This window comes from Zingiber officinale, chromosome 6A (assembly GCF_018446385.1).
Source record: "Zingiber officinale cultivar Zhangliang chromosome 6A, Zo_v1.1, whole genome shotgun sequence".
Classification (NCBI taxonomy): Eukaryota; Viridiplantae; Streptophyta; class Magnoliopsida; order Zingiberales; family Zingiberaceae; genus Zingiber; species Zingiber officinale.
Window position 1 is genome coordinate 127,103,813 of NC_055997.1, and position 17,893 is coordinate 127,121,705.

The 17,893-nt window shown below is 36.4% G+C and overlaps 1 protein-coding gene and 1 long non-coding RNA gene across 4 annotated transcripts; one reads left to right on the plus strand and one right to left on the minus strand.

Annotated features, from left to right (window-relative positions):
* Positions 1-1,578: 1,578 nt before the first annotated feature.
* LOC121995305 (probable protein phosphatase 2C 27) lies at positions 1,579-3,078 on the minus strand. Its single transcript, XM_042549079.1, has 3 exons — positions 2,890-3,078; positions 1,861-2,041; positions 1,579-1,715 (listed from the first exon to the last, which is right to left on the minus strand). Exons 1-3 carry the CDS (start codon positions 3,076-3,078, stop codon positions 1,579-1,581), a joined length of 507 nt encoding a protein of 168 aa, XP_042405013.1.
* A 6,490-nt stretch (positions 3,079-9,568) lies between these two features.
* LOC121997985 lies at positions 9,569-16,747 on the plus strand. Of its 3 annotated transcripts, XR_006116407.1 has the most exons (8): positions 9,569-9,751; positions 9,839-10,229; positions 10,303-10,344; positions 10,441-10,607; positions 11,188-15,826; positions 15,910-16,301; positions 16,376-16,462; positions 16,564-16,747. It is a non-coding gene; the product is annotated as an uncharacterized LOC121997985 (long non-coding RNA). The 3 variants fall into 3 exon arrangements; XR_006116406.1 differs by having other exon boundaries at positions 11,188-16,301; XR_006116408.1 differs by having other exon boundaries at positions 10,441-10,603; positions 11,188-16,301.
* Positions 16,748-17,893: the final 1,146 nt, after the last annotated feature.

Sequence of the window (17,893 nt, forward strand, 5' to 3'; positions counted from 1 at the left end):
TTCGGTTAATTGATCTTCCTCCTCCGGTACTCCTTCTTCAATAACACTCCATAAGTCTTGTGATTCAAGACATAACTTCATGAGAGTGCTCCAATAATCAAAATTTTCACCATTGAATCGAGGTACAAGAGAAACGAGATTGTTGGCTATCGCTCTGATACCATATTGATGGAAGATTAACCAAGGAACAGAGTATATTTAGAGGAGGAAGAAGAATAAGAGGAAGTCAAACTTTGTTGGTTTTACTAGCATATGTTGTTGGTGCAGCGGGGACCGGCAAGAGGGGGTGAATTGCCTACAATAAAAAATTATACCCTCCTGAAACTTTCAACTCTAAAATAAAGCAACACAAATAATTAAAGTAATTAACAGAAAAGAAAATAGAGACGACTCAGCTATTTAACTTGGTTACAATCGAGACGGTTGTTAATACAAGGCGGTGGAAAGGCGCACTAAAAGAGTCTCCTTCTTTGAAGGCGGAGAAGCCTTTTACACTTTAAGAGCACAGAGATTGCTTAGAAAAGAATTACAGAGTTGATGATTTTCGTTGTCCATTGTTCTGTTCGAGACCCCTTTATATAGGGGTTCCAAGACTCATCTAGAGCCCCTCCTGATCTTCGGGATCAGGGTTTGACTCGAGAGAGGGATCGGTCGACCGATCCCCTGGTTCGGTCGACCGAACCTGATGAACTCTCCCAGCTTTCCATCTGGATGCAGGCTCTGTGGATCGAGCTCAGGTTCGGTCGACCGATCCTTGCGTTCGGTCGACCGATCAGCCAACGGTCTCCCTGAGCTGGCACGATCAACATGCTCGACTAAGTCTTCTGGTTTATCTCTGGTTCGGTCGACCGATCAGAGGGTCCGGTCGACCGTTCAGCCAATGGCTGGTTGCTGACGTGGCTGGTGGTTGCTAATGACTGCCTTCTGTTGATAGGGGTTCGGTCGACCGATCATGGCGTTCGGTCGATCGAACACTTGTCAAATCAACTCCTGGTTAACTTGCTCTGGTTCGGTTTGCTTGGGTGATTTCGGTCAACCGGAATAGGGCTCACCCGAACCTAATTCCCGGCCTTCTCCTCGAGCAGCTTCAGTCCTGGCTTTACATCCCTCGAACGCCGTGCACGTTCTTCACGTCTACAGGTGTACTCTTCTGTAGCTCTCTCGTCCTTCGGACGCACCGGGCCCGTCGGCTCCCTTCCTGTGCCGTCCTTCTCGCTAGCTGCATCTTCCACTCGACTTCCTGTGCTCCTAAGCTCCTACACACTTAGACACAGGGATCAGATAAACATGACCTAACCTAAACTTGGTTGATCACATCAAAACAACCACGGGGTCCAACATATGTAAAACAATACATGTTCTTCTCCTTTTATACACTTTTGAGTTGCTTGTAACACACACCAACATTAAAGAAGACATCAAAGACAACATTAATTTGTGACTCTTTGAAAACCAAAATTATTGTAGGAAATGAAGGGTTTTGTTAGGAAGTTTTATTGTCACTTAATTTTCAACGTGCAAGGAAGATGAATATGAAGAGGTTTTTCTTGGGAAGTTAAATTTGGTTTAATTAATCCATCAAGGGAAATCCTTGTCGTCAATTATGTAATTGAGGATATTATTTTTCACAAAGTAAGCTGCATTAGATCCTCCATGTCCGTCAAAACCTGCAAATACTAATTGCTTTATCTCAGTATCTGACAACAGAATTCTAACTGAAACAAAGATACAAAGTATAAGATGGAAGGAGCAATAAATGGCATTAACCATGTAGGCAACGAGCACACTATTTCTTGAAAAGAAGCCTACGAATGCATGAATCTAACTATAGATAACAGAAACTCACTCCATAGAAAGCACCAAGAGATGGGAAATTGACAGAAGCTCCAAGATGACTCACTAAATTATCAATGCAGATATGCACGTCCTCCATTCTCGACTTTTGCCCAATCTTTGAGCAACTGCCAGACCTGAACACAGCTAAGAAAGCAGTCTTACCTTGCACAGGAGATATCAAAGCAAGAGTCCCCAAATCGAAGCCCTATAAAAGTTAGGAAATGGGAGTGCCAGCATATCAATTATACGTGCAGATTCTTACACTGCCATAGATTAAGTTTAAAGGAAGAAACAGTAGTGTAGCGACCAGGCGGGCAATGCTTCTGATGACTCTGAATCTCCCTTGTCACCGCTTAGCGAAGATCCATTGTCTTTGCTTCTGACATTTCTATCCAACATCGTCAATGGAGGAGAGACTCCATAGTCCTTCACAGATCATGTGATTTCTAGAAATCTTCCGTGCCTAGTGCCCGGATTAGATATATATTTCTAAGGGTGAGCATTCGGTTAATTCGGTCCATAAATTAATCAAATTAACCGAAAACCGATTTAGTGTTGACTAGCCGAATCAAATCAAAATTTTACTAAAATTGAATTAACCGAATTAGTTATTTCAGTTAACACCGAATTAACTAAATTTGTTTAAAATAATAATAAAAAAAATTATATAAAATTAATATCAAATTAACCGAATGCTCACCCCTACCTATTTCATTTTGTACCTAAGAATCTCACAATAGAGTAATCATATGTTTTAGTCTCCTTTCAAACCAATAATTATCAATCTGTCTGTGTCAATTCAATCAAATAATATACACAACAATAACCACAAGAATTGAAAAGGCAGAGTAAGGAGATAAAATTTTTAGGAAAAGAAATAGTATTGAAACTATTGGCTTACACAAAATGCATACCAATCAATAGCAGTTTTGATTCAAAAATCCAAATTACAAAAATGTCAAAGAAAAAGATTCTTGCTTCACAGTCTTCACAGTTAATTAACTTTCTTCAATCCTCAATGTCACTAAATCTGCTGTGCTTACCCATGAATACAGGTAGCCGAGAGCCCACTGGACGGTTGCCGGTGGGATTGGAGGTCGGTGTGGCGGCGTTGGAAGGTCCGGCGACAGAGGATACTATGGACATCAACACCGCTTCAGAGATTAGCCTTATCGCGACATCCAAGGCTGCCGCGGCAGTAGCAGCAACTGAAGCTGCCGCGACGGTAGCCTCAGCTGCCATTCTCAGCATCCTGCGGTGGGAGAAAGATTTTGCTCGTTGGCGGCGGCGACGGTGGGATTCGGAGGAGGGAGCAATAGAGGAGGTCGAAGGTCGATTGAGGGAACGACTGTGGGGTTTTAAATAGGCTTATGCCCCTCATATATATTTATTAAAGAGTTAATTCTTAATTTAGTCCCTCATTATTTGACGTGGTCCCGATTTAGTCCCACATTTTTCAATTAACCAAACTTAGTTTTTCAATTTTTGAACGTTTTCCCAAATCGATACTTCAATCCAAATTCTCGTTAAAATAGATAGAAAGACTTGTTTAATCAGTGGAAGTGACCTATGTGTTGCTTTTATTGTTACATTATTTCTCCAATTCTGGAGATGACCTAGATATAGCAAGACTGATGCCTTGTTCAGCGATGTAAGGAGAGGCAGTATATTCTTGTCGCTGTTGCCATTCTTTCTCCTCGCTACTTCCATTTCACCCTGCAACATGTCTTCCCTCCCCTCCCATCATTTTCTCTTTATTATTTTGATTTTAGCTTATCATTTATCTATCACTAAGTTTCGTCAATGATTGATTGCTATAGGCACTTGGTAGAATTTAATCTTACCTTGTTTCACATTCTCTCCTTTTCTCAAAAAGATTTACTCTTTCCAATGTTCCCACAAGGTTACGCCGATTCAATACCTGTGTCCTACTTTGCAAAAGAAAAAAATATGCTAGTTTTTTATGTTATTTTGTTTTCGAAGTGCGAAAGGGAAGCTTTAAAAGTTTGTAGAGTTGGAAGTTTGATCAAGAGCCCATATACTCCCTCATTAAGCACTGCCAAGTAATTTTGACTATTATTTTATTGTAGTATTATAGCTTTTGTGTATACATTTAAAAATTGTAACCATGGAATATTAACTATATTATGCAGACATAGTTGGCCTTGTTAAGGTGACTTGTGTTAAAATGGTGAGCCTTTTTGAAAATTTTAATCTTTTAATGTAATTTATACTTTTACTCATTGGAAATAATATTTTTTTAAATTTATTTTTAATATAGAGCAAAATATATGTTATATTTGTTGGACGTAAATCTGATATTTATGATAGTTGGACAGAAACACATAATGAAGTGAATAAATTTAATAGTTCTTTACACAAATCATATTGGAGCAAAGAAGAGGCAGAAAAAGATTATGACACAATTTGAAAGACACAGTCAAAACAGTCTTTAACTGCTTCATTTAATTTTAGTGATAACAATTCTTTGACTTCAACTTCAAATTTCAGTTCAAGTTCAAGTAAACACCTAACGAATCCAAAAAAATTGCTAAGCTACAAGATGCTCAACTGGAGTTAGAACGTGAGAATCATGATGGCAAAATGTGAATACGCTCGCCCCCAGCGCCCCCACTAACCCGTCCCAGGGTCGACACGGAGGAGGTAAATCACGGGCGGCTACTGGCCTTTGGAATAATGACTAGCACATAAGGGAGACATTTACCTCGACTTTGCCGAGATTCGAACCTCAGACCTCATGGTGGCAACACCTCATGCGCTAGCCATTAGACCGTCCTGAGAGGAGTAGAACGTGAGAATCATGATCACACAACAATAGTTGCGAAAATATATGAAAAGATGGAACTTGTTATTGTTACTACTCAATTGTGTGATTAGTTAATGTTATTCTCAGATATTAATATTTGTATTGTATCACTCGTTACCAAACTAAATGATCTATTAGTAATATTTGTATTGTATCACTCGTTACCAAACTAAATGATCTATTAGTTATGATTTTAATATTTAATGGTCCCTTTTATCTTAAGAAATAAGCAAGTGATATGGTTTATTTAAAAACTTTTAATTACTATAAAAATGATTTTTTTTGTATTTTAAACAAATGAACTAGAAGCCTATGCCATAAGTTCTCTCTGCCATAGCATGTACAAAGTAAGATTATGCTTCTTGATGCATTTAAATAAAATGGATTTCTATAAAGTTAATATGCTAGCATTTTATTACTTGAATCAAGGAGCATAGTCTACGTGTATTAGAAGATCCATTTTACCTTTATACAAAATAAGGTTGGAAGAAAGCTAATAATGAGCAAGTTCCCCATGCAAAAGCTAGTGCAAAGTATTCACCAAAACATATATCTATCATTCCAAACCATAAACTCCAACACTAGCTAAAACATCGAACCTAACTAAAACATATGAACCATCAGCACCAAAACAACCACTTGTACCAATACATAACCACCAGTACCAAAAGTAAAACATAAGAACCATCAACACCAAAACAACAACTAGTACCAATTATATACAACCACCAGTATCAAAAGTAAAAATCCAAAATTCATAAAACAAGCAATAATCATTTCTTGCTGACAGAAGACTGTGATGAAGTTATTCTCTTCTTCTTCAAGATATTTGGGCTAGACCTAGGCTTTGACACTGCTTGAGACATTGATTGAACTTGTCTGCATGAATCACTTAATATCGATTGAAGTCTAGAGATTGTGGTATAATTTCTACCACCTTTGACAAACAATGGTGTCTGAATGATGTAGATTAATCCACCTAAATTCATTTCAACAATATGTTTAATAATTTAATACATGAAAGCAAATGCATAATATGTCATCAAGTAAACTTACATTCACATTAGATAAGGTGTTCGAGCTCCCTCCAATCTGTATCTCAATTGTTCTTAGTTTCTTCACGTTTATTCAATTTTATGAATGTTAACAAAACTTTAAGAAACTATTTTTAGAGAATGTTTTTAATTAACTTGTAATTTCTCCCTTGCGTTGAGTACCAAATCGATGTTTGTTGGTTGGACATTGCTTTGTTGTGAATTTGCCTCTTGTTTTATGTTTTTGTCATCTGTACAAGTCCTTTGATTGTGACCTAAATGACCACATCTCTTGCATTTGTTTTGTCTATGTGAAGCTTTCAATTTGGTATGACTTTTTACTGGAGGTTCATTAAGTTCTCTTCTTCTCAATTTGGCCAGTCTTCTAGCTTTATTCTTGTTATAAACTAGAGGAAGTGGAGGTGGAAACAGACAATCAGGTCACAAATCAAGTCCATTAATTGGCATTATCGATCTTGAATAACATTTCTTGTAAGCTTCAGTCTTGTAGTAGTGACTAACAAAAGCCTTAGAGTCTTCGTGTTTACACCAATGTGCACATAATGCATGCTTTCATGAAATACCTATTAAATCCCATTGTCTACAACTGCAAGAATTTGTAGAAAGGTCCACCGTGTGTTGCTCCTAACTGCTTGTTGCCTTAATTTGGAAGTGCATATTATTTGATTTCATAGGAATTAGTTTGGCAACCTCCAAAGAAATTTTAGCTAAGATAGCTCTTATCCTTGGACGGTTTCTTGTATTCCATTTTCCAGCCTTCTCACGATTTAACTGAACATTAACAAATTTCTGATTGCTTCAAACACTTCAATTATTGATTTCTTTCTTGTATCCAAAATCAAACTGTTGAATCACTCACACATTTTATTTAACAATATGTCACATTTGGGGATAGTGATGAAAAATGTCTTACTCCAATGATTCTCATACTTTTTTACTAACCACTTGTATGCATTACGATCAATCTCCTTCGACTGCTGCATCCTTTTACGAAATTCATGGACTCTCATCGCCTTTGCAGCATCCCACAAAGCATTTTTAATTGCCATGCTTTTATATCCATCATTTTTCATGTTGCTATGCATGTGTCGTACACAAAATCTGTGCTTAGCATTCGTAAACAAACTCCCCAAAGCAGGAATCAATCCTTTCTATTTGTCAGACATAAATGTTCATGCATAATTATTTCCTAAGTTTATGTGAACATCTAACAATTGCAAAAACTACATCCAAGTATCTTTTGTTTTTCCCTCAAATAAGGCATAACATATTGGAAATATGTTATTATTTGGATCCAATCCCATAGTTGACAATAACTGTCCACCCGTTTTTGATTTCAGAAAACAACCATTAACACCAATGATGGGTCTACATGGATCTTGGATCCTAACTTGCATACAGAAAAGCAAATATACATTCTTTGAAACCTTGGTCTAACTGCACCCTCAGTCAACTTCAAAATAATGGTGGCATCTCTATCAGTCTGTTTCAACTCAGTACAATAATTTCTAATTTTACCAAATTACTCCTCAATACTTTCCTTGACCAAACTCAATGTCTTTCTCTTCGCTAAGTATGCCACTTTTCTAGAAACCTCTGTATTCTTCGATTCACGAATCTCATTCTTGAACTCAAGGCTTCCTAACTTGGGATTTGTCATGAACTTTTTTGGAAAATGTTTTCCCTAATCAACTTGAGGTAATGTATTTATTTTCAACCCTCCAAATGCAATTGTTGTGTTTCTTTTCAAAAGTTTTAACTTGCCAACACTTGTCATTGGTCATCATTGAAACATGAATTAACCATCCACAATCATTGTTTCTGCATTTTACTCTATGCCTCTTGCCATCATTCTTTACAAACATAACTGATATTCCTTTTTTGATGCAATGACGCTTAATTGTAAATTTTGCTTCTTTCTTCGAATTAAAAATCAGCCCAAGCTTCAATTGTGGGTTTTCGGAATCAATCTTCTTATCATAAATAGGAAAATCTCGTATTTCATCATCATAATCAGAAGTTAATGTATCCCCAAAACCATCATCATTCCCACAATCAACATCCCCTTCATGTTGTTGCATCATATGAAGCAACTCATCAGATATGTATCCATCATCAATCATGTCTTTCTCTTTACTAACTCCTGCATCATAATCCACAAAAGTTCCAAACAACCTATCATTTTCATCCAAATCATAATCACTTTCTTCAAATTCATCAACATTTTCATCAGTATTATGTCTAAGATTCCATGACATCTGTCTCCATCCTAATCAGTATGCTCCCCAACCTGACCATCATTCTATTCAATGTATATCTCAACCTTATAATCACTAGGAATATGGGGGATAATATCCATAACATCTGTGTTATTTTCCAAATATCTTCCACCTTTCAATATTTCTCCAAATTTATGTCAAAATTTGATAGACTGCTTGTCTTCTATATCCTCCGATAGCCCCACAATTCAATCATCCCTAAAATATCCCTATCAATATAGTCAAAATAATCAAATTTTCCACCAATATATTTTTTGTCATGAAGACCAAATTTCATCTCTCCATTATAATATAGCTTAATTGTAAGGAAATCTAGTTGACCTCAAAGTGCTAGAAAAATATGCATAATTGATAATTAATAACTCAATGCATTAACGAAAATTATGACATAGTAAATTATCAAAACATTAAATACTTCATTTGTGTATATCTTACCATAATTTGGAGTGTGATTCAAGCAAGATTAACTACGTTGAGTCATTAAATAAGGGGAGAGCCAACGTGATATCAATAAATTTACTTCACGGAGAACAAAATACTCTACAATGTACAGAAGCTTGACTTCTTCACTAGTTCTTTATTACTCTGTTTGGAAAAGAAAATAATGGAATTACATTACCCTTCATATCAATGAGCATGAGTAAAATCATTTGGGTCCCCTCGGGACAGTCTAATGGCTAGCACATAAGGTGTTGCCACCATGAGGTATGAGGTTCAAATCTCGATAAAGCCGAGGTAAATGTCTCCCTTATGTGTTAGTCATTATTTCAAAGGTTAGTAGTCGCTCATGATTTACCTTCTCCGTGTTGACCCTGGGATGGGTTGGCGGAGGCGATAGGGGCGAGCGAATTCGCCTTTTTGCCACCATGACTAAAATCATTTGCAAATTCAATTTCATTTAAATGCAAAATGACAATCCATTTTTATGTTAAATAACTTTGTACGAATTGAGTTAATGAAGTTCAAATTTTACATAATACCAATAAACGAAGTTAAGAAATGTTATTGTCGGGAACCTTATGTTTTCTATGTTACAAGATTTGAGGAGTATACCTGTTATGAAGAGCAAACACACAATAAAAGTTGACCTAACTTGCCAGAGTTGCTCCAAAATCTCCGGTAGGTATGTACCAAAGGAGGGGTTTTTGATTTAACTGTACTTGCATAGTTATATATGTAACAGATGAATGATAAGTTAAAATTAAAATACAAAGAGAAAATGGTGAGAGAGGAGGGGAGGGGAGACATATTGGAGGGTGAAATGGAAGTAGAGAGGAGAAAGAATGATAACGATAGTAAGAATACGCTACCTCTCCTTACATCGATGAACAAGGCGTAAGTCTTGCGATTTCTAAGTCATCTCTAGAATTAGGGAAATAGGTCAAGAATAAAAGCAACCGGTCACTTCTACCGGTTAAACAAGTCTTCTTATCTATTTTAACAGGGATTTTAATGGAAGGATTGATTTGAAAAAATATTTAAAAATTGAAGGACTAAATTTGATCATTAAAAAATGAGGAATGAAATTGGGATCAAGGCCCAATTTCATGGTATAAAACTTGAGTCAGACTCCGATAGTCCTAATCGGTTCCGGGAGATTGAGGGCTCCGGCGAAAACAATCGCCAGGTCGCCGTCGACTGCAGATTTGCTGGGCAAGGCGGTTCAGCGCCTTCGGCGCGAACAAACCCTTCCTCGTCGTTAGCAAGAGATCCCGCGACGGACTCTTCCCTTCGCCTCCCTCTTCCTCCTCCAAGTAATCAACTCCTTCTGTTCGATTCTACTCCTTTTATTGGATTGGTTTGCCTGCTGAGCTAGCATTTTTTCACTGCGTATTTGACAGATGCCGCCAAAGGGCTCCGCTTTCTGACATCACAAACGGCTGCTCGACTCCGTCTTCTTCCGGAACCATGATACCAGAAAAAAGCATTCTTGATGACGACCTGGACGAGGCATTTCTGCACGTGGTGGACGCGATATGTGAAAAGAGGTCAACAGTGAAGAAGGAAAGGTTAGGTGAGGAGGCGGTGGAAAATAAGGGATGTGTAGTGGGCGGATACAAGGACTTGGGTTCATGTAGGCTGAGGGGTTTATTCGGGGACGCTGACGATGAGTCTTTGAAGCTGCATAAGTACTGGGATTATTAGAAAAACGTTAATGACGCGCAGAGAGAAGCTGCTTGCAGTGACACTTCAGTCCCATTGATGATTGTTGCTGGTCCAGGAAGTGGAAAGGTATATCTCTTGGCTCCGTTTTCACTGAACTATACTTATTATTCTCTTGGTTTTGATGGATGCAATGGTTCAGACATCCACAATGGTTTGGCGTGTGCTGACACTGCTTAAATAGGTATGTGGATCCTAATCATGACTAATATTAAATGATTGATAATATTTGTAAGGGTATTCATTTGCTTAGCTCCTTATTTGGATTGTATTCTCTCAGGGAATTGATCCATCCAACATCCTAGCAATGACTTTCACAATTGCTGCTGCATCAGAGATGAGGGATCAAATTGGAATAGTAGCTGGAAAAGCAGTTGCAAAAGAAATTGAAATCAGCACATTTCACTCATTTTGTTTTCAGCTTGCAGGAAACATGCAGAAAAGTGTGTAAGCCTGCGTACCTTTATTGTTTGCAAATTAATGCCTATATATGTATTGTTACTATCTTATGCAATCCACCCAAAAATAAGTGGAAAAGCAAAACCACAATAACAATAGATAATTAACAACACAAGTTTCATAGTTTGGCTAATAAAAAATATGTTAAAGAGAGGGAATCCATAGTTTATCTTAGAAGCTATGTCCAAAAGAGGCTTGATTGAAGAGACGGAGTCATGTAATTTTCTCTGATTTACATTCTATCATAAGTTTTTTGGTCAAATGTCCCCTGAATTAGTCACAACTAGACGAGGCTTGATTGATTCCAAATTCCAATTCAACTCCAACAATCCGGACTGGAATTGATCGAGTTTTTAGACTATGCTTGTGCAAGACATGTCCATTTGATTATTTCATTGTTTTTCTTAATGTTTTTGTAGTTCATATTGACACATTCTTGATTGGATTTCAAATTAGATTATCTTAATGTGTTTTTTTCCTGATGTTTTGTTTTCCAAAGATCTATATGTAACCTCCATGAAGTTGGCATTACCTTATGTTCCTTAGGACATTATTACATATTTTGTAGGGAATCAAATCCTTGCTGTGCACCATTGTGGCGCAAGAACTTCTGTGCAAATGAAGATAAGGCCAATTCTTCGTTCCCCATCTTATTTTTGTTTTGTTTAGGTTCTTCATCAACATGTAAATCAGTTGAGATTTTATTGATGCATCACCTAGTACAACTACAATTCCTTTGTTCAAAGCTTAACTACTGCTTTCCGACCTCCCCAATAACTTGTTTACAAGCAATTGATGAATATCCCCTGACCTTTCAATGTTTTTGCTTCTTTTCCTCTAATGTGCCTTCCAACTGGTTTCTTTGTTCAAACAATGGATGAAGTGCAATTTTTGCAAACACAGGTTTTATTTTAATTTTCCACATCTTGAAGATATAATATAATAAAGATTTATAGCTTATTATGATTTCCAATTCTCTTGTCCCACCTTTGACTCAACCCTAACTCGTGCTTGTTGGGGTCCATCACAGTGAAATAAACTTGATCTGTCCTCGACTAAAAAGAGTACAATTAGAACAAAACACGCCAATAAAAATTAAAAAATGCATGAGCATGTCTGGTGACATGAAGCTAAGTTTGTAGGATATATGTAAAGAGTTTCAATGGGATTAATCTAATCCCATGTGTACAAATAATGGACTGAGGGTGGATGCTTCCCACAGTCATTAATAGTGTGAGCAACACGTGAGAAAGTCGCGTGACTACGCGTTATGACTCCGGCGTGACCGCGGGGGTCGTGCGACCCCTCCACGGCGGACGCGAGGTCACGCAACGCCTCCGCCGTAGACGCGGGGGTCACACGACCCCTCCACAACGGTTGTGAGGTTGTACGACCCCTCCATAGCGGCCGCGAGGTCGCATGACCTCTTCGCAGTGGCCGTGAGGTCGCATGGCTCCTCCGCGCGTGACGCCTCTCTGTTGCTACGGGGCCTAGTATTGGGGTCGTGCCAATGCCAATCGGTGTGTGAAACCAGATGTTTTGCTTGTTTCGATTGGTTTGGCACGGTATTTTAATCTCTGATCTCGAACATGCTGTATATGTAGCTTATGTACTGATTCTAATCTAAGAACGCAACTTTGTGGAACTAAATATTTCAAGTTGATTTTCAAATAAAATGGTAGTGGTGATGCTGATAATGATTCCCTGAATTGATAAACCCTAAATGGTTGTAAATTCTGGTTATTTTCTTTTATTAGAAATTTGTCAAAACAAATTGCTCAGGTAATGGGAACTATGTTGTGATGAATCTACAAATGCTTTCTTTTGTTTTAACCTTTGTTTTATTCCCATTGAGGCCAAGAAAATTGAGGGAACCATTTGTTATTTGTGGATGAAAGATTTCCTTGCGACTTAAATCTGCAAGGTTTTCATACTGAAACTAATCTGTAAGGTATTACACAAAATTCTCTGCATGGTTTTCAAAGCTTATGTGAGCAATATGCTGTCGAGTCACTACATAACATGTGATCCATTATCATTATTTTTTTTAATAATTATATTGCTCATAATATCATGGCATGAAAAAATAAGTTCACATATACCATATACTGCATCCAATTAATCAACTTCATCAATCTTATAAACAAAAATTTAAACCACCATAATTAATTCTCAACATCATGTAAATATGTTGTAAAAGAATCTAAGCGATATAGATAATACACAAAAAAAACATAACTCAATGATTCATGTCAATGAACCAATGCCAATTTATATAACAAAATTACAAATGTTGTTCTGAGCGATATATATATAATCTCCTCTTGTTTGTTTGTTGGGAAAAAATAGTTTTATCTAAGCAATACCAACTTGAGCATGACTTAGAATCTAACCATCTATATTGTTCTAGCCTGAATGATTCTTGTGCGATTGGAACCTTTTCAAAACAATGCCTCTATGTCACTTTTTTTTAATCCTTAGTTTATCTCTAAAATTATGAATTATGCTTGAATATCTTTGTGGCTATTCTCCTAGGATACAGATACAGATAAACAAAGTGCATACTTACACTGTTAAACCTGGAGATAAAGAATGCATATGCAAAGGAACTAGAATCATGCACAGCTCAATCTATATTGTATTTTTCTTGTTTTTATCTAATATGTGCTTACAGTTTTTTGATTTTACTGAAAATTAGTATCATTGGCAGGTAGTTCAATATTTCATGGATGTTGTGTCAGTCTGTCAGATTTCTTGTCCATGCATTTTACTAATTCAGAGCAAGGTTCTAAAATTCGCTAGGTGCTAGTCAGGCACTGGACCAATGCCTAGCACCTAGGCCTCCAAGGTGGGGACTAGGTGCCGTTAGACGATTTACATGGTATCAACATAAATTATATAATAAATCATATTCTGTAACTCCAACACAATAACATCTAATTTAAAATGAGTTCAAATTTACACAACTAATAAAATATCACAAATTTATTCTACTTCTCCATAATTTTCAACAATTTTTTCTTCATCGGACACAAACTCAATACATCTTTGTGATCCTCCTCTTCTTCTCTGGATGCAAAATCATACTCGTGAAGTTGTCACTCTAGAGCTTCTTTAGGGTTGTAGTTTTTCATCTACTCCATTGCTTCATCAACCATTTACCAAGTGATCTCGAAACCTAGTTCAACCTCATGATCTTCCCCATCATCCACAATCCAACCTTTGCATTTGAAACATCTTTTGCAATAAGGACATCAACATTCTTTTCTTTTTTTTTTTAAATTTGTTCAACAATCTAGCATTAAATTGGATAAATACTAGATTGTTCAACTTGTTGACATCCAACCTATTTTTTTTCTTGTTGGACCAGAGTTTAGGATTTATAAAACTTAAGCCCAACAAAAGAAAGGGGTTACGTTTCATTTTTTTAAATTGGACTTTAAATTTAAAAGCTCAAACTAAGAAAAACATGAAAACCTATACTATTTCCACGGTGCCTAGATGATTCAACTGATTATGCGGCACCTAGGCCCATTTAATCCCGCCTAGGGGCCAAGGGCACCTAGGTTGGCCGACTAGCATATTTTCGATGCGGCTAGCTGATGCCTAGCGCCTATACGGCCTCCTAGGCCATTTTTGAGAACACTGATTCAGAAGATCAAAACATTAGCAAAGAAGAAGGTTGTTGAAGCATACTCAAGTCCTTCATTGAGTTCATAACTTTGAGAGAAACAGAAAATTTTCGATCTAGTAGGCAAGAAAATAAAAACTCTGTTACAGTGACAACTATTCACCAGGTTCATTTTTTGTAATTAACAATGTTATTTCCTTCATATTGACATCGATGGTTAGGATATAGCTGAACACATTTTTTTTTTCTTTCTGTCAAAAGGTCTAGAATGGGATGTTGTTTTCATCGTGAAGGTATGCAAATGCATCTGCCAATAGAAATTGCAGCTCCATTTTCACTCAATTTAAGTATTGTGCAATTTGCATTCCAAGTATTATTTTGTGTTAATTTTCTCTACACGTTTCAATGTATTTATTTTTTCCATCTATAATTGATCTCTTATGTTTCTTTGTGTTTTTTGTTTCAATTATTATCTAATATTAATGAATTAACAAAACTTGTAAGGGCAATCATGAGTTAATGCAAATTAAATGTGTGATAAAAGAAATTAATAATAATACTTTCATATGGAGATGGAAACCTTTTCTCCTTTCCTTTAGCTTGACTTTTTGAACTTCCTAAAGGTTCTTCCTTTTCCTTTCTTATAAATAAAATCCTCTTCCTTTTTAATGAATTCCATTTCAGATCTCATTGATCATATACAATTAAATTCATCAGAATAATAATTTATACTCGTGTGTGTGTGTGTGAAGAAGGCAAAAATGAAGACAAATTAAAGTAGGTAGTGTTAACTAAATGGAGCTTAGCCCAATGATTAGAGTTTGTCAACTAAGCAACGGTTGAGGGATGGTTGTTAGCGGCTATCTCCCTTTGAATGGAATTTGAGGAGAAGTTGATATTTTCTACAAAAAGGCCACTAGAACCTCAAACCAAAACACACAAAAACCATCTTTCTTCTTCTCGCTAAGTGCTCTTAGTTCTATTTAATTGTTAGTATCAGTCTGCTATAGTACGAAACAATTAATTTCAGTTAACTGTCTAATTATTATAGTCCTATTCTTAATCTAAATTTTTCTCGGCATGCATCAATGCAAGCCAAAGTGTGACCTTGTTAGTATAATGCAGTTCCAAAATTATGATTCCTGTTGAAGAATTTTCTCATATCCATCCTCCCATCTCCAATTCACCATTGTCATGATGTGTCGCTAGTTTGACATGAAACGGAAATAGACTCATTTTTATCTACTACGGATGGACTTGAAAAGGACAGGTAGTTGATGAAGAACCTCTTTATGAGACAATGTTCAAAAAGGTTCAGGGAGCAATATTGTAAAGCGTAATACCCTAGGGAAACACCACTTGTCTATCTAATATTGTATCATACAGTTCTTTCAGAATGAAAACAAGGCCAACCATAGACATCAAATTTCAGTATGCACCATCATCGTAGCTTGACACGCAATTAGTTGTTAGTAAAATTCCAAAATGCAAAAAGAATATCATTGTAACTTGAAGAGGAAAATGATATTGCTGGCTTGGCCTTGTATGACTCTGGACCTTGTGTCATCCTATCCAGGTAAGTGAAATGTAAGATTTATATTCTCAAGCTGGTGGATGATGACATGCTAATAGTTTAATGACTTATTTATTGCTTTGCAGCTGCTTGGCTTGTTCTGTGATCAGGGACTGTGTAGGAACCCTTTGCCAATATCAAAGCACAGGTTCAATTAGCTGGTGCTTCCAGCACCAACAAACTAGGCATACAAGTGACATTTTCAAGTTGGGTGTATCTACTGTGGAACACATTCAGCTAATTGAGACTCGAATTTCTCTGTTTTTTAAATAATAATGCCAAAACTCATGAAGATGTAAACTTCAACATTTTATTTCTGCTTTTGCCTTCTGATGTGGAATCTCATCAAGACTTTATTTATGTTTTAATAATGAGTTCGTTAGCATTTTGACGCTAGCGTTGGTTGTAGGCCAATGATAATGAAATTCCTTCGCTTCATGAATATAATGGTGTTCACCAAGGTGCAACAACTCTTGAGGTGAGCCTTGTAATAAGTCTGTTTTTTCATTATATTCTTAGCTTTCTTCCCTTCGGAAATCTTGTCATGAATAGGAGCGTAGGCTTTTATATGTTGTTGCAATGACTCGTGCTCGAAAGAAGTTGTATATTGTGTATGTCATCATGGATTCCAGTTGGCAGGTAATGGCCTTTTCACATTCACAAATCCTTTTATTATTGTTGGTCTAACGCTTCTGGTGCCACTTTCAATTACTCCAACCTTCACGTTAATGAAATTCCAGGTCATCTTCTGGAGACACAGGCGCTTTCAGTTAACTTTTCTTTTGGTTATTCTGATGATTTGAATTTATGGTTGAATTTCCTATTTGTACTAAACCTTGTTTTTCCTTCTTTTATTGTATTCTTGTCTGAATTTCAGATATTGGAGTATACATTCTTGATTGAGTATATGTTAGTTACTGCTTAGTTTGGCTGTTTATTATGTCTTTTAATGATGGTTATAGATGTCTGTGCTGTTTTTCTCATCTTGCGCCCTATGTCAGGAACATGTTGTATTGATCTATTACCTTTTTGTTTGTTTAATTTATTAGAGTGAGGCGGTCTCCCGAGATTTGGTAATTTCAATTAAAATTATTTCTAATTCAATGGGACTGGAAACATCAGATGAGAAGGTTCATGGAGATGTTAAGAAAATTGATGATATCTCCCGCTGTTTCGAAGGGATAACTGACATAGCCTTGAACAATAGTTTGCTGAAGAGCTACTTCTACTTTTAAATAAGTGATAAATTTTCTTCAGGTTATTATCTATATTATCTATATTATTATAGTCATTAGGCGCTGTATGCTGTTGCTATCTTATCAGGTTTAACATGGAAGACAGATCCATTGTCATTTTTATTTCATCAATGGGGAAAACGGCCTGCATTTCAACATCCTAGCCGGTTGGTTGATAAGGTGACTCTTGGAGTAATGTTCACTAAAATTCAATATCATTTCTTTTGTTTTGGTAACAATCTAAATCATTCTTCTATTGATTCTGGTTTAATCCTGGATAGTTTTGTGTCAGCATTTTGTTTTTGTTGTGGATAGTGGAGGAAGATGTAAAAAGTTAGCCCTCTCTACTATATATGTATTAGATTAATTTATTTTACATTTAGGTCCTTGTATACATGCATAATCATAAGCATTGATACGAGTTATGATGAGCGGACTCAGAAAATGATAGGGATATTAAAGTCAAGGTGAGGTGACGATCAAGGTTTGGATAGGGTGATGTTTGGTACTGTTAGGATGTATACTAAAAGCCTAGCTTTTGGTATAAATATTTATTTAGAAATAAGAATTATATTGATCAAATGTCTACATTTATGATAAATGTAGTTGTTCAATTAAATTATATTGTAGATAACATGGTGTGTGGTGTCACACACAGAGGATCATGTTATCAGTACCTTATAAATTATAAACAGTAGCTCACGACCAAGATGGAAAGGAACAAACCATTGGAATGTCGTAGTGTAATTAGGTATTAGTTTATCTTAACTATTTAATTACACTAGTACACTTAGAGTGTATTGAGTAGAACCATTTGAGGTCGTTCCTTTTATAC